The sequence below is a fragment of the Scyliorhinus canicula genome, chromosome 26, assembly GCF_902713615.1.
Source record: "Scyliorhinus canicula chromosome 26, sScyCan1.1, whole genome shotgun sequence".
Classification (NCBI taxonomy): domain Eukaryota; kingdom Metazoa; phylum Chordata; class Chondrichthyes; order Carcharhiniformes; family Scyliorhinidae; genus Scyliorhinus; species Scyliorhinus canicula.
The window spans coordinates 22,863,072-22,883,099 of NC_052171.1; the positions used below are offsets into that span (position 1 = coordinate 22,863,072).

Consider the following 20,028-nt stretch of genomic DNA (forward strand, 5'->3'; position numbering starts at 1 on the left):
GGCCTTTAGAACGGGTGCACCGATCTGATGACTGGTTTCTGTGACCCGTCTGCCGGCCGCTTTCTTCATTCTTTGGATGATATATTGTGAATGCTTCCTGCTGAATCCCCTCCTGAAAGCGGTGACTGTTTTCCCGGGATTGAGTTTCACAGAGGTGGGGATCCAGCAGGAGAGAATTGGAGCAGGAAGGGGGCCTGGTTAGCTCTCATTCCCCCTTATTAATCCTGATTGCGGCGTCTCTTCCCTCCCCTCCACTTTCCCCAATGAGCGATCAGTTAACTCCGCTCCATCACCCTGGGCCCTTTTGGATGCTGTGCAAGGTGATGCTTTGAGCCATGACCACTCCCTAACTCTCTGCCTCTGTGACATTTGCAGCAAATTGTACACTGACATTGCAGCTTCACTAATCCACAACCGGAGTATTCCAACACATCCAGTCGACATGGGCCGGAATTGATGCAGACATTGGTCGGTTGTGGACCAGACTTCATCTCGCCGCATAGAGGACAATTACTTTGGTGACTGGGGAAGTTTGCAGATTGGTTTTGAGGTGCAGGTTAGGGAGGGAGTTTGGATACGCCTCGCGTGCGATGCTTGGTGTGTTGGACTTTTTAAAAAACATATTACAGATAATATGTTCACGTCATGTACTGAGGGAGGCGAGAGCTTTCTGACGATTTCATAACCTCCTGTTCTTAAAATCTGACCCAGTTTTACGTTGAATATTCTGGACTGAATTGCAGCCTTTTGTGCTCATGATGAACTCGCCTCTAAAATGCTTTATTGTGCCTGATTCAAGGTCCGTGCCGTGGGAGGGGGGGTCAATTGACCCATTTAACTCCTCTTTCCATGTGAACCTCCTCCGGCAGCCCCCTCAATGGGCAAACTGTCCCTTCAGTGAGTGCGGAGACTCCCTCCTCTCCTCTCCTCTCCAAACCAGGCTTCAGCTTTGAGAAATGTGCAACTGGTTGGAGTTGCCCACATCGCAATGAATCTGTCTCCCTTTTTTGTCATGTCCCTCTCGGTGGGCCAGACCCTTGGTGCCAACCTGTGGTCAGTCCTATTGGTGATCTGTGGAGGTAAAACAGTCAGCAAATGATGGTTTAACAAGAGGCCTCTTCCTCCTCGTTCAGACATTCAACTGGTTTGTCCTCTTTGTGATGTTACTCACTTCATCAGCTGTCAGCGATGGCTCGGTGGACAGAACACTTTTTAAAAGTATTTTTATTCACATTTTTAGTAGTTTAACATTTTACAAAAGAAAACAAAAATATTTCCCCCCCCCCCAATAACCTTGCATCAACTTGTTGCTGATAAATGACCCCCGACATTTCTCCAGCTTTGGGCAGGAGCTGAACATGTCCATATGATTGGCCCCTCCCACACCGTTCGCAAGTATCCTCGACTCCCTCCAACAGCCGGCTCATCCTTGACTTTGTCAAATGAGCGCCACCTTCAGCTGTATTTTTAAAATAAATTTACAGTACCCAATTATTTTTTCCAATGAAGGGGCAATTTAGCGTGACCAATCCACCTAGCCTGCACATCTTTGGGTTGTGGGGGTGAAACCCACGCAGACACGGGGAGAATGTGCAAAGTCCACACGGACAGTGACCCAGAGCCGGGATCGAACCCGGGACCCCGGTGCCATATTGGTTAATCCCTGTTGATGCTTTCCGATCCTGCCGCTATTTTCTCTGCTCTGCTATAAAATCTTTTACAATGGACTCTTGCATTTTCCCCACTATTGATTTACTGGTCCAGAATTCCCTCTTCCCTCTCTATCTCCCTTTTTTTAAATAGTGGGGTTATCTCTTCATATCTTTGAGAAGTAAAAGTTCATTAACCTCAGATTTAACCTTGGCGGAAAAGAGTTTGAAACTTCTGCCAGCCTGTTTTTAAAATTTAACACTTGATTTAATCCTTGACTCCCCAGACAGTGGAAATAGTTTATCCCTCTCTACTCCTCCTGCTGTCTCGAGATCTTGCATCATATCATCTCCTGACCATCTTAACCCCAGGGAACACAACCCCAGTCTGCTGGCCCTTTCCACCAAAGATCACCCTTGGAGTCGACGTATTATCCTTGGTGAATCTGCACTGCACCACCTCCCAGGCCAATAATATATCCTTCAGAACTGCCCACATTACTCTAGATGCTGTCTACTCGGGGCCGTGTAGAGCTGCCATTGTCTGCGAAACCCACTCTGTAGATTGGCTATGAAGACCACAGGACGTTTGCCACAGAAGAGCAGGGCATTCCCCCTGGCGTCCTGGTCAATATGTCTCACTGATGTATTTTATTGTTGCCTCACTGTGTGTGGGAGCTTGCTATGCTCCTACTAAGTGAAAAGACAAGCTGGAAAATGCTTGTGACGGTCCTGAGCTACACCCTGACTTCAATGCGGGCACTCCCAGGGCCGGTGTGCAGCAGAGAAATATTCTTCTGTCACTTGGCCAACAGAATAGTTTCGCTTTATCTGTCTCACTTGAATTTTCATTTCCTGATTGCAGTCAGTCCCTGTTGCAAAGGTTATTGTCCCTCGCTGTGTGAATTCTGCCCGTGACCATCCCCTTGGAGCGCCCGCCCTCTGACAGTCACAGTTGTGCTGGGGTTCAAGCGATTTGATTTTTAAAACGTTCCCCCCACCCCACCCCCTTCCAGTTCGTCCTTTTTGCCTATCCTGACCAGGGAAGGAGTTGTGTCCAAACATTTGGTTTGATCAAATGCGTGAACTCGCCGCAATTCACAAGGGATCGTTGGTAATGAGGAGAAACTCTGATGGTAAAGATCCCACGACACTATTGGAAGAAGAGAAGGAGAGTTCACCCCAGTACCCTGGTTAATATTTCTGCTGAAACCAGACGCCTTATCATTATAAAAGAGCTGCGTTTGGGATCTTGCTGTGCACAACTTGGCTGCCACCTTTCCTGCAGCAGTGACGCCAGTTCAAAGAGAACTTCATTGGCTGTCAAGCATCTGGCGGTTAGAGAAGCTGCTACCGAGAATCACAATTCTTTCTTGTGTATGTACTCACGAGGTCGTCAGGAATGTACCTGTCGATCATAATGGGCTTGTAAAATACCTTTTGGTGTTCTCCGGAGTTCTAGGTGTGTGTCGATGAACCTGATAGAGTGGGTCCTTCTACCCTGAGCTGCAGGTTGAGGAGGGGCCGGGGGTGTGAGCAACATTGGGGAAGGAATGCGAGGTACATTGGAGGCCTGTTCAACTTGGTTTGAAGTTGGTGATTGATTGATCATGTGGATAGTGCTGGTCTTGATGGAGGCTCCAGACACGGGGTATCCGCAGGAATTTAAACCAATGAATGTGGAGCGTCCTGTGGAATAATGACGGAAACAGATTTGACTGAGTGAGACATGGGGAGCAGCGTAATTGAAATTTAACTCCATCAGAATATTAACTTGACGACAAGGAGACATCTGTTGGTCGAAGAGAAGTGAGGCTTGTTGGATAGCCCTTTCAAAGAGCTGTGCTGACATGATGGACGAGATAGCCGTCTCCTGTACTGATCTTCCTCGGAACACGCCTTGAGTTGAAACATAGATCAACCATAATCTAATGGAATAGAAGAGCTTGTTGGGGCTGAAGGTTGCCCTCATTCTTTCCCTCTCTATTGCAGTTACAGGTAAGGAACAGTACGCCATCATTGGCATTCTGCCCGACCTGTGTCGATGACTCTGTCGGTGCTGCTTCAGGTTCCCGTCTGGACTTGGGAATATTTATTCATCTCGCTTCCAATTTCCACCCCTCTATTACCTTTGCATGGACCGTTCCCAACATTTCCCTTCCCTTCCTTGAGCTTTCTATCTCCATTTCTGTCCACTAGTACCCATTACAAACCCACTGACTCCCACAGCTACCTCAACTACAGCTCTTCACGCCCCACACCCTGTAAGGACTCCCATTCTCCCAGTTCCTTCGCCTCCGTTACATCTGCTCCGATGATGCTACTTTCCAAAACGGTGTTGCTTACATGTCTCCACTCTTCCTTAGTTGTGGTTTCCCACCCACAGGGCTCTCAACCGTGTCCCACCCAACTCCCCACCCTGCCTCTCAGCCTTTCCCCTCCCTCCCAGAGCCAGGATAGGGCCCACTTGTCCTCACTTTTCATCCACCAGCTTCCGCATTCACAGAACCATCCTCCGCCAGTTCCACCAACTCCAGCATTATGCCACAACCAAATTTACCTCCTCCCTGCTCTCCATCCCAGGACCAAGACACGCTTTCCAAGTGAGGCAGAGCTGCACGTGCACCTCCTTCAATCTGGTCTATTACATTCGCTGCTCCCAGTGCCGCCTACTCTACATTGGAGAGACTAAACGCAGACTGGGTGACCGCTTTGCAGAACACCTCCGGTCTGTCGGCAAGCAGGACCCAGACCTTCCTGTCGCTGCCGTTTCAGCTCCCCGTCCTGCTCTCACGGCCACTTGTCCGACCTTGGCCTGCTGCAATGTTCCAGTGAAGCCCAGCGCAAACTGGAGGAACAGCACCTCATCTTCCGAAGGGGAACGTTACAGCCTTCCGGACTTAACATCGAGTTCCACAACTTCAGCCTGTGAACTGTGTCCTCCATCTGTCCCCTGTTTAACTTGTCCTTTGACTTGTCCTTACCTTTGTTCCGGCAGTAACACGTTCTGATCTCTTAATGTGCCACGACCAGCCCCTTCTTAGTGAGTATCATCACCATTTACATTCCCTCTGTCTTTCTCTCCAAGGCATCTTTGTCAATCACCACCTATCACTGGCCCCCTATCCAGCCCCAGCTCTCCCCTCCCACAACAGTATCAATCTGACCCTATTTCCACTTCACTCCAGCTTTGTTATCCACACTGGAAGAAACACGAGCTCCCTTCTCTCTCTACAGATGCTGTCAGACCTGCTGGGAATGTCCAGCATTTTCTATTTTTGCTTTAAAAAAAAATCTCGTCACTTTTTTTCACACACAGAAGAACAGGGACGGCTACAGAGCTGTGTCTAAAATGGAGAAGGCAGGCAATAGGGTGGATCAGAAGAGATTTTGTTTCACACAGAGGGCTGTGAGACCCTGAGCTCGATTCCTGGAGCTGGTGAGAGGGCATCATTGAAGAGCACGTTCGACAGATGATGAAGGAATAAAGGGATCTGGAAAGAGCACGGGCTGGGCGTTGTTTATTGGGGATAGACACCAGCCACAAATTGGCTGGACCAATGGAATTTCTTTGTGCGCCAGCATTTTGTTCATTCAATGTACCTTTTATTGAAATGCAGCTCTTAAAACAGGTATGAACACAGCTCAGTCAGAACAAGGTGTGTCGACAGTTGGGTGCTGTTGGAGCGAGGAGAGAGGGCAGGGAGGAAATCTGAGCCCAGAGGTTCAACAAAGTTATCTTTTCTGTGTGTGGGAGACAAATAAAAATGATTGGAATGCCCTGGCGTTGAATGAACATTGGCAGTCCAGACTGACGAAACCATGTTACAGTCGGAGTTTCTCTCCAGCGCCCAACTCTGCCTCCGTGCTCCATTCACCTCCTTTTGTTCTCCCTCCTCTGGCTGTTCTTTTTTAAAGATTAACCTTGTGAAGCTCCCCAGTTCTGCCCCGCTCTCTTTTGTCTGTGTTTTTAATTTGTCTTGTCCTCCCCAGAATGCATCTGGACGCGATGACCTTAATGAAGCTGAACCCCCTAGGAAACTTGTATTGGAAAAGAACACATTTAATCAGGTGACGATTCAACTCTGCACTGCGGCTGACAAGGAGTGATTTATTTTAGAGTTGCCCGCCTCCACCAACCTCATTGAACCGCTCTGAAAACACAACCACATTCGAGAATGCGGAGTTGGGATTGTGGAACGTCCATCAGTTTTAGCGGCATCCCTCGGGGTGAAATCTGCAAAAACCAGTGCAACCCATGATCAGGGAGCTGGACGTGTTGTTGATGTGAACCTTTCCACTGCCTCACTCCCATTGCAATAACCAGGATGGTCAGTTACCTCCCCATTGTGGCCATCTTCAAATTGAGCTCCTTTCCTCAGAGCCCCAGCCTCACTTTGCAACCTCCTCCAGCCATATTCTGCCCCAACTCTCTGCCGCTCGAACTCTCGCCTCTTGTGTATTCCCCGCACCCCCTTCTTCTCCCGCTCCACCAGTGCCATCAGCCCTCTGAACCCCATCTGTCCTTCAGTCCTTGAACCCCCTCACCCTACCTGAGTCACTCCCCACCCTTCCAGCTCCCTCCCTCCCTTGGGTTAGTTTCTACGCTGGAGCCCGTCGGTAAATACAAACAAAAAGTTCTGTGCCGAATCTCGACTCTCTTTAAAATTCTTATTCCTTTGCAGACTAAACTCAGCAATGGCACGTCAAGCATGATATCAGCCAAGCAACGTGCAGCTTCTAATAGTTATGAGACACAGAAAGAGCAGTGTGTGAAATACTTTGACCAGTGGACAGAAACCGACCAGGTGGAGTTCGTCGAGAACTTGATATCCCGAATGTGTCACTATCAGCACGGTCACATCAACTCTTACCTGAAGCCAATGCTGCAGAGGGACTTTATCACAGTCCTCCCAGGTACGTGGCCAGAGGAGAGGAGGTACGGGGGGACCAGAAGGGGTTCAGCGCACTCACGTGGAGCTCAGTACGTCACCCAGTCAAGGGCGTCTGTGCCGGCTCTTTAGCAAATCCTGCCTCCCTGCTCTTTTCCCAAACACCATGCGCAATTCTTGCTCAAATTTCCTTCGACCTGCACGCTCTGATTACCCGCACTCCTGCCTTGGGGAAACTGCTTCTCCCTATTTGATTTGGGAAACTCTTTGTAATTTTAGATACTGTGATAAAATCGCTCCTTCTCCTCCTGTGTTCCTCGAAGCACAATCTTACCCCCTCCAGCCTCCGCCATCGGACTGGACTTTAGTAATTCTCCTTGGCGCTCAGTTCCTCTCTCAAATGTGGGACCCGGGGTGTATATTTTTTTTCTTTCATGTGATTTGGACGTCGGTGTCTGGAACAGTTTTTATTGCCCATCCTTAACTTCCCTTGAGTGGGTATTTCAGAGTCAGGCACGTTGCTGTGGGTCTGGAGTGGCCTGTGGGCCAGACCAGGTAAGGACGGCAGATTTCCTTCCCGAAAGGACGTGATGGTTTACGACAGTGGACAATGGATTCATGATCAGCGTTTCAGATACTTATTGAATTCAGATTTTGCCACCTGCAGTAGTGGCAATCGAAGCGAGTTCCCATGCATTCCCCTGGATCTCTGGGTTAGTTCCTGTGACAGTCCCACTGTACCAGTGCTGCAATGAATTGGGCACCCTGCTCCAGCGCAGGTCAACTGCGTTACTCCGTGCCTCCCGTTACAAAACCAATGCATCTGTTCCCCTTTTCACAATCTTATCAACATGACGAGACAGTGAGGGAATGTGTTTCCTCTCCCACAAACCCTTCTCTCCCCCCCAAGTTCCCTTGTGATCCTTTCCTGGGATTTGTGGATAAGCCTAATCGCTGCCGCGCGAGAATGTTTGTTTCAAGCGCTCGCTCATTGATAGAGACAGAGCTACGAATTGCTGAAATGTGTTCTCGAGCAGTGTGTTCATATCCCATGCTGGGAGGGATGTTTTCAAGTGAATGGTCTGCATCATTTCCTGTGCTGAAGTCTTTGAAAACCGGAAGTGGGGAATGACAAAGAGAGAGAGGCAGACATGGTTAATTGGTTTAAAGGGGAAATGGCAGTGAGTACATAGAACATAGAACAGTACAGCACAGAACAGGCCCTTCGGCCCTCAATGTTGTGCCGAGCCATGATCACCCTACTCAAACCCACGTATCCACCCTATACCCATAACCCAACAACCCCCCTCTTAACCTTACTTTTTTATTAGGACACTACGGGCAATTTAGCATGGCCAATCCACCTAACCCGCACATCTTTGGACTGTGGGAGGAAACCGGAGCACCCGGAGGAAACCCACGCAGACAGGGGGAGGACGTGCAGACTCCACACAGACAGTGACCCAGCCGGGAATCGAACCCGGGACCCTGGAGCTGTGAAGCATTTATGCTAATCACCATGCTACCCTGCTGGCAGTAGGGTGGTACTGGTTAGGGCGGCACAGCGGCAGAGTGGATAGCACTGCAGCCTCACAGAGCCAGGGTCCCGGGTTCGATTCCAGCTTCGGGTCACTGTCTGCGCGGAGTCTGCACGTTCTCCCCGTGTCTGCGTGGGTTTCCTCCGGGTGCTCCGGTTTCCTCCCACAGTTGTGCAGGTTGGGTGGGTGTTGGTGTGGAAAGGGCAGGGGAGTGCCATTCATCAACAGCTCTTTTATGGAGAGCTGGCACAACCTGGGTAGACCGAATTGCCTGCCTCTGTAACGTTTCTTTAACTCTAAAGTGAACGTTATAGTTTTTTTTAAATTTAGCGTACCCAATTCTTTTTTTCCAATTAAGGGGCAATTTAGCGTGGCCAATCCACCTACCCTGCACATCTTTGGGTTGTGGGGGTGAGACCCACGCAGACACGGGGAGAATGTGCAAACTCCACACGGAGACTGACCCAGAGCCGGGATTGAACCTGGGACCTCGGCGCCATGAGGCAGCAGGGCTAACCACTGCGCCACCCTGCTGCCCTAGTGAATATTATAGTTGAGGTGGATTAACTTTTGTTAACACAGGTTATTAGGTGACAGCAGGGAGTGTTGGGAATGTGGTCACAGATCAGCCCTCATCCCATTGAAGGGTGCAGGAAATTGGAGGGGCTGAACGGCCTCCTCTTCCAAAAGACACAAGGTACCCTCTGGCCAAAGCCCATTCTCATTCCCCGCCTCTGCGTGCCAGCAGGCCCTGCACCAACTCAGCACTGCTGTGTCGTTGCCACTTTGGCTGCCTTGAGTCCAGGTTTGGGCCAAGCCCTTGCTGGACCCGGGTTTAGCCGACCTGTTTTTCACTGTTTATGTCTTTGCTTGTGTAGCCCGTGGTCTGGATCACATTGCAGAGAACATCCTCTCGTTCCTGGATGCCCGGTCACTGTGTGCTGCTGAGCTTGTGTGTAAGGAATGGTATCGGGTGATCTCTGATGGAATGCTCTGGAAGAAACTGATGGAACGCATGGTGCGGACGGATTCCCTGTGGAAGGGGCTCTCCGAAAGGAGGGGATGGTAAGGATTGTGCTGCATTGATGCCTCCCAAGGGTGTGAATTCCAAGTTCCGGGAGTGATGACATCCCGAGTCCAGGTCCAGGAGTCTGGGTTCAGTCTCCCCACCGAGGCCCAATTACCTAATCTCAGCAACAACCCAGCCAATGGGGACCAAAGGTCACTGGGTAGCCAAGGGTCACTGGGTAGCCAAGGGTCACTGGGTAGCCAAGGGTCACTGGGTAGCCAAGGGTTACTGGGTAGCCAAGGGTCACTGGGTAGCCGTGGGTCACTGGGTAGCCAAGGGTCACTGGGTAGCCAAGGGTCACTGGGTAGCCAAGGGTCACTGGGTAGCCATGGGTCACTGGGTAGCCAAAGGTCAATGGGTAGCCAAAGGTCACTGGGTAACCAAGGGTCACTGGGTAGCCAAAGGTCACTGGGTAGCCAAAGGTCACTGGGTAGCCATGGGTCACTGGGTAGCCAAGGGTCACTCGGTAGCCAAAGGTCACTGGATAGCCAAGGGTCACTGGGTAGCCAAAGGTCACTGGGTAGCCATGGGTCACTGGGTAGCCAAGGGTCACTGGGTAGCCAAGGGTCACTGGGTAGCCAAGGGTCACTGGGTAGCCAAGGGTCACTGGGTAGCCAAGGGTCAAAGGGTAGCCAAAGGTCAATGGGTAGCCAAAGGTCACTGGGTAACCAAGGGTCACTGGGTAGCCAAAGGTCACTGGATAGCCACGGGTCACTGGGTGGCCAAGGGTCACTGGGTAGCCAAGGGTCACTGGGTAGCCAAGGGTCACTGGGTAGCCAAGGGTCACTGGGTAGCCAAGGGTCACTGGGTAGCCAAGGGTCACTGGGTAGCCAAGGGTCATTGGGTAGCCAAGGATCACTGGGTAGCCAAGGGTCACTGGGTAGCCAAGGGTCACTGGGTAGCCAAAGGTCACTGGGTAGCCAAAGGTCACTGGGTAGCCAAAGGTCACTGGGTAGCCAACGGTCACTGGGTAGCCAAAGGTCACCCGGTAGCCAAAGGTCACTGGATAGCCAAGGGTCACTGGGTAGCCAACGGTCACTGGGTAGCCAAAGGTCACTTGGTAGCCAAGGGTCACTGGGTAGCCAAGGGTCACTGGGTAGCCAGGGGTCACTGGGTAGCCAAGGGTCACTCGGTAGCCACGGGTCACTGTGTAGCCAAGGGTCACTGGGTAGCCGTGGGTCACTGGGTAGCCACGGGTCACTGTGTAGCCAAGGGTCACTGGGTAGCCGTGGGTCATTCGGTAGCCACGGGTCACTGTGTAGCCAAGGGTCACTGGGTAGCCGAGGGTCACTGGGTAGCCGTGGGTCACTGGGTAGCCAAGGGTCACTGGATAGCCGTGGGTCACTGGGTAGCCAAGGGTCACTGGGTAGGGTCACTGGGTAGCCGTGGGTCACTCGGTAGCCAAGGGTCACTGGGTAGCCAAGGGTCACTGGGTAGGGTCACTGGGTAGCCGTGGGTCACTCGGTAGCCAAGGGTCACTGGGTAGCCAAGGGTCACTAGGTAGCCAAGGGTCACTGGGTAGCCAAGGGTTACTGGGTAGGGTCACTGGATAGCCGTGGGTCACTGGGTAGCCAAGTGTCACTGGGTAGCCAAGGGTCACTGGGTAGGGTCACTGGATAGCCGTGGGTCACTGGGTAGCCAAGGGTCACTGGGTAGCCAAGGGTCACTGGGTAGCCAAGGGTCACTGGGTAGCCATGGGTCACTGGGTAGCCAAAGGTCACTGGGTAGCCAAGGGTCACTGGGTAGCGAAAGGTCACTGGGTAGCCAAGGGTCACTGGGTAGCCAAAGGTCACTGGGTAGCCAACGGTCACTGGGTAGCCAAGGGTCACTGGGTAGCCAAAGGTCACTGGATAGCCACGGGTCACTGAGTGGCCAAGGGTCACTGGGTAGCCAAGGGTCACTGGGTAGGGTCACTGGGTAGCCAAGGGTCACTGGGTAGCCATGGGTCACTGGGTAGCCAAAGGTCACTGGGTAGCCAACGGTCACTGGGTAGCCAAGGGTCACTGGGTAGCCGTGGGTCACTGGGTAGCCAAGGGTCACTGGGTAGCCGTGGGTCACTGGGTAGCCGTGGGTCACTGGGTAGCCAAGGGTCACTGGGTAGGGTCACTGGGTAGGCAAAGGTCATTGGGTAACCAAGGGTCACTGGGTAGCCAAAGGTCACTGGATAGCCACGGGTCACTGGGTGGCCAAGGGTCATTGGGTAGCCAAGGATCACTGGGTAGCCAAGGGTCACTGGGTAGCCAAGGGTCACTGGGTAGCCAAGGGTCACTGGGTAGCCAAAGGTCACTGGGTAGCCAAAGGTCACTGGGTAGCCAAAGGTCACCTGGTAGCCAAGGGTCACCGGGTAGCCAAGGGTCACTGGGTAGCCAAAGGTCACTCGGTAGCCAAAGGTCACTGGGTAGCCAACGGTCACTCGGTAGCCAAAGGTCACTGGATAGCCAAGGGTCACTGGGTAGCCAAAGGTCACTTGGTAGCCAAGGGTCACTGGGTAGACAAAGGTCACGATAGCCAAGGGTCACTGGGTAGACAAAGGTCACGATAGCCAAGGGTCACTGGGTAGACAAAGGTCACGATAGCCAAGGGTCACTGTGTATCCGTGGGTCACTGGGTAGCCAAAGGTCACTGGGTAGGGTCACTGGGTAGCTATGGGTCACTGGGTAGCCGTAGGCCACTGGGTAGCCAAGGGCCACTGGGTAGCCACGGGTCACTGGGTAGGGTCACTGGGTAGCCAAAGGTCACTGGGTAGGGTCACTGGGTAGCCAAAGGTCACTGGGTAGGGTCACTGGGTAGCCAAGGGTCACTGGGTAGGGTCACTGGGTAGCCAAAGGTCACTGGATAGCCGTGGGTCACTGGGTAGCCAAGGGTCACTGGGTAGCCAAGGGTCACTGGGTAGGGTCACTGGGTAGCCAAGGGTCACTGGGTAGCCATGGGTCACTGGGTAGCCAAAGGTCACTGGGTAGCCAAGGGTCACTGGGTAGCCAAGGGTCACTGGGTAGCCAAGGGTCACTGGGTAACCAAGGGTCACTGGGTAGCCAAAGGTCACTGGGTAGCCAAGGGTCACTGGGTAGCCAAGGGTCACTGGGTAACCAAGGGTCACTGGGTAGCCAACGGTCACTGGGTAGCCAACGGTCACTGGGTAGCCAAGGGTCACTGGGTAGCCAAAGGTCACTGGGTAGCCAAGGGTCACTGGGTAGCCATGGGTCACTGGGTAGCCAAGGGTCACTGGGTAGCCAAGGGTCACTGGGTAGCCAAAGGTCACTGGGTAGCCAAGGGTCACTGGGTAGCCAACGGTCACTGGGTAGCCAAGGGTCACTGGGTAGCCAAGGGTCACTGGGTAGCCAAGGGTCACTGGGTAGCCAAGGGTCACTGGGTAGCCATGGGTCACTGGGTAGCCAAGGGTCACTGGGTAGGGTCACTGGGTAGCTAAGGGTCACTGGGTAGGGTCACTGGGTAGCCAAGGGTCACTGGGTAGCCAAGGGTCACTGGGTAGCCAACGGTCACTGGGTAGCCAACGGTCACTGGGTAGCCAAGGGTCACTGGGTAGCCAAGGGTCACTGGGTAGCCAAAGGTCACTGGGTAGCCATGGGTCACTGGGTAGCCAAGGGTCACTGGGTAACCAAGGGTCACTGGGTAGCCATGGGTCACTGGGTAGCCAAAGGTCACTGGGTAGCCAAGGGTCACTGGGTAGCCATGGGTCACTGGGTAGCCAAGGGTCACTGGATAGCCAAGGGTCACTGGGTAGCCAAGGGTCACTGGGTAGCCAACGGTCACTGGAGAGCAGTCAGCCAACTGAAAATGCACAGTCCTTTTCAGTCGATGCACTCTGCTGTGATGGTTCCTACAGTGCAATATCCTGCTGATGCTGCTGTTCATTGTAGACGCACAGTTACTGGGTCCCTCAACAGGATTGAGCACAGCAAAGTGAGGATATGAAACTTACAGGTGGGGAAGTTAATTAAATCTCTCCCTCCATCTTTTGGACCCACAGGATTTTCTTGTGTGAGATTATCAATCATTTGGGTGGAGAGAGGTGAATTTATCTTGAGGTGGTTCAGGAGACCCATGCCTCCTGAGAGAATTTGTTACACAAAATGCCAGCTGAAACTTTTTTTGAGATGCCCGCTTAACTGAAGAACCAAACACATGGCGAAGACAGTGTGTCCACAGTTATGCGAACAGGGGTGTGTCGGGAAAAAAAGACATGCACGTTTCTTTCACACCTCACCTTGCCCATTTCCCAACGTGCTGCCCACAACAAGTCACTCTGCTTTGAAATGATGTGGCACCCATTCTGGGCACAAGCAACATCCCACAAGCAGCAACACAACAAACAGCCGATTACTCTTTGGCAATGTTGATTTGAAATGTTGCCACAAGATATCCTGGAGTGGAAAATGGCTGTCAGAGAGTCAGATCCTTCTGTCTGCATCTCTTGTTCCAAGCCTCAATGAGCCCTGACTACTGGATTGGGGTTTGTAACTTCATAAACTCTACTAATTTACAAGAAAATAATATCTGCTGACAATATTTTCTGTGAGAAGCAGTTGATGGTGTGCGAGACCTGATTCGCTGCTCAGCTGTACTTGCTGCCTGGAGTGGGAGAGACAGAGAGAGTTCAGGAGCCAACATTAGCAGCTCGTTGACTGCTTCATCCCAAGTTCTGGTTGCGTACACTGACCACTGTTGCACAAACATTTGGTGAAGGAATCGAGATGTAAAGAACAGCAGATTAAAGTTCTGCATATGTTTCTCCATCTTTTGCTCCAACGGACAATGTGCGAAGCCAATCCTCCCAGTTAGCAAGCAGAGATTTATTTTATGTAACTTTAATTATCTGCTAAGAGTGGATGAAGAAAGTATTATTTATTTATCTGAACCGAAATCTCCCACGGGTTTGAAAGGGATCTCTTAACGGAGAGGTGTTCGTCTCCTCCACGTCCAACCCTTCGATCTGTTTTACCTATTTCTCCTGAGCGAGGATGTTCAGATGCACCTGTGTGTCTGTATATAATCTGTGACCAGATTGATGATTTATCATGCTTCACAGAATGACATGTAGTGACGGTGATCCCAGTTAGTCACAGCTGTGCTCGGACACACAGCTCTGGGCTAACCACTTCCTCACAGATTGGGGAGTGTCCGCAGTAATAGAATATTACAGCGCAGTACAGGCCCTTCGGCCCTCGATGTTGCGCTGACCTGTGAAACCACTCTAAAGCCCAGCTACACTATTCCCTTATCGTCCATATGTCTATCCAATGACCATTTGAATGCGTTGAGTGTTGGCGAGTCCACTACTGTTGCAGGCAGGGCATTCCACGTCCTTACTACTCTCTGAGTAAAGGACCTACCTCTGACATCTGTCCTATATCTATCTCCCCTCAATTTAAAGCTATGTCCCCTCGTGCTGGACATCACCATCCGAGGAAAAAGGCTCTCACTGTCCACCCTATCTAATCCTCTGATCATTTTGTATGCCTCAATTAAGTCACCTCTTAACCTTCTTCTCTCTTTCGAAAACAGCCTCAAGGCCCTCAGCCTTTCCTCATAAGATCTTCCCTCCATACCAGGCAACATCCTGGTAAATCTCCTCTGTACCCTTTCCAATGCTTCCACGTCCTTCCTATAATGTTGCTGATCTCCAGTGCAGAGATTTTGATGCCAACGTCCTGGATTTTGTTTATGTTGTAGGATCCAGTATCTGTTGAAGAACAAGCCTTCCGATGGGATTCTCCCTCCAGATTCCTTCTACAGATCCCTGTATCCCCAAATTATACAGGACATAGAGGTAAGAGGCTGCAGCTTGCGTTCTGGGGACGGGTTCAGGCGTGACGCCAATCACAATCTGATGAAAAAAGTCACAGCCCAGGTCATTACAGTTAACAAAGTGTGGCAGGGAAATGTGACCACTTTGTGCAGAGCAAGCTCCCACTCACAGCAGTGAGATTAGTCCTGGAAATCTGTTGCTAATGTAGGTTTGGGCAAGAATATTGACTCAGGACTTGTGTGTGATATTGGGGGAGGGGGGTGGGGGGGGGGGGGGGGGGGGGGGGGGGGTGGGGGGGGGGGGGGGGGGAATCCCCTTGCCTATCTTCAAAGTCTTGTCTTGGAGTCTTTTAGATGCAGCAGACCGGGATTGTGGTTAAATGCACCACCCCCTCTGGAGTGGAACCTGAACCCGCAGCGTTGTAACAGGGAAGCGAGCTTGCTGCCCACTGAACCAAGGGCTGGGCTGTGATGGGCTCAAGGGCCGTATGATTCTGTACACTGTGGCTTTGCAGCACCTTTACACGCACTCCATCATCTCTCCCTGGTCCAGACCACAATCTCAGTCTGCTGCTGTTAACTCTCTTCACTGACCGAGCTCCCTGTCCCCAGGCAATTCGGCCGAAAGACCATTGAGATCGTTACGCAAGAGAAAGGTTTTCTTTAAAGTTGGCCTGGTTGGGTAATTCTGACCTGCAGCAGCCTTGGGAGATGGGACAGCAACAGGAGGAGGAGGCTGTCACACAAGCAAAACACAGCAGAAGCTGGGAATCTGACGTGAAGATGGGAAAGCCTGCAATGTGTCCAGTCAGCAGAGAGAGGTCTTGAGTTGATGGCGTTTTGCCAAAAGTGACGGTATTTGAGATTTAACAGTGTCCGAATCACAAACCGAGCGACGGTAAAGGTGGGGAGGGAGGAAATAACCCCAGGGATGGGTCTGTGATAAGGCAGTGGGTGGGAACGATGAAGCGACAAGGGAGGAAGGTGGAAGGCAAATGGGAGAAACACAAGAGGAGAAAAGATGGGCAGAAGATGCTGGCTAACCCCAGGAGATCTGACCGCATCAGGAGAGAGATTGGAGCTGACGTTTCATTGAAGTCTCTGATGAAGCATCATCCAGACTCGAAACGTGAGCTCGCTCTCCCCTCTCTTCACAGATGCTGTCAGACCTGCTGAGAATTCCCGGTATTTTCAGCGTTTGTGGCAGATTGCAGCCCCCGCGGCCATTTGCTTCAACACGAATGAAAAGGTGGATTGTGTCTCCTTTTCAGACCATTGAATCGAACTGGAGATGTGGACATCACGGCTTGCAGCGGATACACTGTCACAGCGAGACCAGTAAAGGTGTCTACTGCTTACAGTACGATGATCAGAAAATTATCAGCGGTTTACGCGACAACACAATCAAGGTAAATAGAGCAGCGACTGAATGGAGGAAGGTTTGTTAATGAGCCCAGTCAGTTTGACATGGCTTTATTAATCAAATAGTCTTCAGGTTGTGTTGTAATGGGGATGTGCACAGTGTCAGAGCTGACTGGGGTCCAGTTTAATATCTGCTCATCTCCACTGGGAGTTCCTGTGGAACAGGAGCTGCTGCGCGTAGTCACACAAAGGAATCTGTTGGTTGGTCAGCATTAATTGGCTTGTGTACGGCTCAGGCCTGGTCTCCATTCCACAGCAAGAATATTGAAACCTGGAGCAGCGGGGAGGGTGAGGAGGCTGTGATTGGTGGAAGGGAGAGGGGGAAGGCTGTGATTGGTGGAAGGGAGAGGGGGAAGGCTGTGATTGGTGGAAGGGAGAGGGGGGAGGAGGGTGTGATTGGTGGAAGGGAGGGGGGGAGGAGGGTGTGATTGGTGGAAGGGAGAGGGGGAAGGCTGTGATTGGTGGAAGGGAGAGGGGGGAGGAGGGTGTGATTGGTGGAAGGGAGAGGGGGAGGAGGCTCTGATTGGTGGAAGGGAGAGGGGGAAGGCTGTGATTGGTGGAGGGGAGAGGGGGGAGGAGGCTGTGATTGGTGGAAGGGAGGGGGGGAGGAGGCTGTGATTGGTGGAAGGGAGGGGGCGGAGGCTGTGATTGGTGGAAGGGAGAGGGGAGGAGGCTCTGATTGGTGGAAGGGAGAGGGGGAAGGCTGTGATTGGTGGAGGGGAGAGGGGACGGAGGGTGTGATTGGTGGAGGGGAGGGGGCGGAGACTGTGATTGGTGGAGGGGAGAGGGGACGGAGGGTGTGATTGGTGGAGGGGAGGGGGCGGAGAGTGTGATTGGTGGAGGGGAGAGGGGGCGGAGGCTGTGATTGGTGGGAGGGGGGAGAGGAGGGTGTGATTGGTAGAGGGGAGAGGGGGCGGAGGGTGTGATTGGTGGGAGAGGGGGAGGAGGGTGTGATTGGTGGGAGAGGGGGGAGGAGGGTGTGATTGGTGGAGGGGGGAGGCTGTGATTGGTGGAGGGGAGAGGGGGGGCGGAGGGTGTGATTGGTGGAGGGGAGAGGGGGGGCGGAGGGTGTGATTGGTGGAGGGGAGAGGGGGGGGCGGAGGGTGTGATTGGTGGAAGGGAAAGGGGGAGGAGGCTGTGATTGGTGGAGGGGAGAGGGGGAGGAGGCTGTGATTGGTGATGGGGAGAGGGGGCGGAGGCTGTGATTGGGGGAGGGGAGAGGGGGCGGAGGGTGTGATTGGTGGAAGGGAGAGGGGGAGGAGGCTGTGATTGGTGGAGGGGGGCGGAGGCTGTGATTAGTGGAAGGGAGAGGGGGTGGAGGGTGTGATTGGTGGAGGGGAGAGGGGGGTGGAGGGTGTGATTGGTGGAGGGGAGAAGATGGCAGGAATCGCGCCGGTTTAATGACACGAATGACCATGGTGATCTGTGATATTTGTTCTGCCCTCTCCAGATTTGGGACAAGAACACATTGGAGTGTAAGAACGTTCTGACAGGACACACTGGCTCGGTGCTGTGTCTGCAGTATGATGACAAAGTGATCATTACTGGATCCTCGGACTCCACAGTAAGGTATGTGGCTGCTTACTCCCAGGTGTATGCTCGACTTGGCAATAGGAACTGATGCTGTGCGTAAACCACACTGGGGTGAAACACTCACTCTCTGGTGAACCTCGTTAACCCCCTCGTTACACACATTTTTCATCGATGAGTGAGTTGAGCTTTACAGGAGACAGGCAAGAAAGTTGAGTTCTGGTTATAATTACATTCATAATGATACTGAATGGCGGAGCAGACTGGTGGGGCTGAATGGCCGATTCCGATGCCTGTTAATAACGATCATCATTCCAATGACTGGACAGCACTGGCTCAGTCACCTGTTACCTGGCTCCCAGAGGTGAAAGGATCAGTGTTTAACCCACTGCTCCGCCTCAGCCTGCGTGCCCCCCCGCCCCCCTCCCCATCCTCTCTCTGAACCCACTGCTCCGCCCCCGCCTGTGTGCCCCCCCTGCCCACCCTCCCCATTCTCTCTCTGAACCCACTGCTCTGCCTCCGCCTGCGTGCCCCCCCCCCCGGCCCCCTCCCCATCCTCTCTCTGAACCCACTGCTCCGCCTCAGCCTGTGTGCCCCCCCCCCCGCCCCCCTCCCATCCTCTCTCTGAACCCACTGCTCCGCCTCAGCCTGTGTGCCCCCCCCCCCCCCCGGCCCCCTCCCCATCCTCTCTCTGAACCCACTGCTCCGCCTCCGCCTGTGTGCCCCCCCTGCCCACCCTCCCCATTCTCTCTCTGAACCCACTGCTCCGCCTCCGCCTGTGTGCCCCCCCGCCCCCCTCCCCATTCTCTCTCTGAACCCACTGCTCCGCCTCCGCCTGCGTGCCCCCCCCGTCCCCCCTCCCCATTCTCTCTCTGAACCCACTGCGGAGTGCTTCTATTTAACTGGGGTGCTGTATGTTTGATTTGCCCATTACAGAGTATGGGACGTTGGTACAGGGGAGATGTTAAACACACTGATCCATCACTGTGAAGCTGTCCTCCATCTCCGCTTCACCAATGGAATGATGGTCACCTGCTCCAAGGATCGTTCGATAGCTGTGTGGGATATGAGTACATCCACGGACATCACCTTGCGCAGGGTCCTTGTTGGACACCGAGCAGCTGTCAACGTTGTGGATTTTGACGATAAGTACATCGTATCAGCTTCTGGGGATAGGACCATCAAAGTAAGACCTCTTTCATCACTCCTTCCTTCTCTTTTGTGCAATGTTTGTCTGTTCTTTTTCTCCCTCCCCCTGATGTTGACAGTGGGGCCATTCTGCCCCTCGAGCCTGGTGTGTCAGTTCCGAGCTGATCTGGACACAAACTCCATTTACCCATCTTTGCTCCGTGCCCTTTGATTGCCTTCGCCAATAAAAACCTTGCAGACTGGAGTCGACAGGCTGTCTGATCCAGCGGCGTGCGGTGTGACCAACACAGAGTTTAGGTCCTTGTCAGATAAGTGTATTGTATCAACTCTTCCCAGCAACGGAATGGGATGCTGGGTGAAATTGAATTGGAATTCTCGTGTCTCACTGGCTTGGATCAGCTCATCAGCGGATCAACTCATTGATCCACTTTTCCAAACGTTTTCCCATCGGATGGAGTTTGATAAATGTTCCCGAGCCATCTGAGCATCTTGTGGAATGCACATTTGTAAAGTGCTACATCTTGACCTCTGCCATAAGCCCAGAGGTGTGCTGTTTAGGTGGACTGGCCACGCTAAATTTCCTCTGAGCGGTGAAGTGGGGTTGCGGGGGTAGGCTGGGGACGTGGGTGTGGTGCCATCACGGAGGGTTGGTGCAGACTCGATGGGCCGAATAGCCTCCTTCTTCACTGTAGGGATTCTATGATTCCACAAGCTTCTATCTCCTGAGCTCCGGATCAAAGGTTTAGTCTGTATCGATTTGGAAGTGAGTGGCCAGTTGATGCTCCTGAATACGATAATATTCGATGAACACCCCCATAGTCAGGACACCCCAAATTAGTTGCAGCCAGCTAATGCTCCATGTCACACAGTCACTGTTGTTTTACTGGATAATGCACCTGGCAAATGGGAGACACAAAATCCCCATAAACAGGACTGAGATCAAAGCGCACAAAGTCTCTTTCCCCCCCGTGTTGATTCAGAAATAATTATTGGCAGTGGCAGAACGGTCTATT

At 52.6% G+C, this 20,028-nt stretch overlaps 1 protein-coding gene across 2 annotated transcripts in view; it reads left to right on the forward strand.

The window, feature by feature from the left end:
• The first annotated feature begins 1,603 nt into the window (after positions 1-1,603).
• LOC119957351 (F-box/WD repeat-containing protein 1A-like) overlaps positions 1,604-20,028 on the forward strand; it is a 28,145-nt gene continuing 9,720 nt past the window's right edge. The window contains exons 1-7 of one of the 2 annotated variants that reach the window (XM_038785266.1): positions 1,604-5,720; positions 6,335-6,566; positions 8,958-9,144; positions 14,840-14,936; positions 16,186-16,323; positions 17,787-17,905; positions 18,803-19,052. In XM_038785266.1, the coding sequence (XP_038641194.1) occupies positions 5,472-5,720; positions 6,335-6,566; positions 8,958-9,144; positions 14,840-14,936; positions 16,186-16,323; positions 17,787-17,905; positions 18,803-19,052 (1,272 nt within the window). In that variant the 5' untranslated portion in view covers positions 1,604-5,471. Of the gene's footprint in view, positions 5,721-5,771; positions 5,981-6,334; positions 6,567-8,957; positions 9,145-14,839; positions 14,937-16,185; positions 16,324-17,786; positions 17,906-18,802; positions 19,053-20,028 lie in introns of those variants that run through there. The other variant, XM_038785267.1, reaches the window with a different exon arrangement.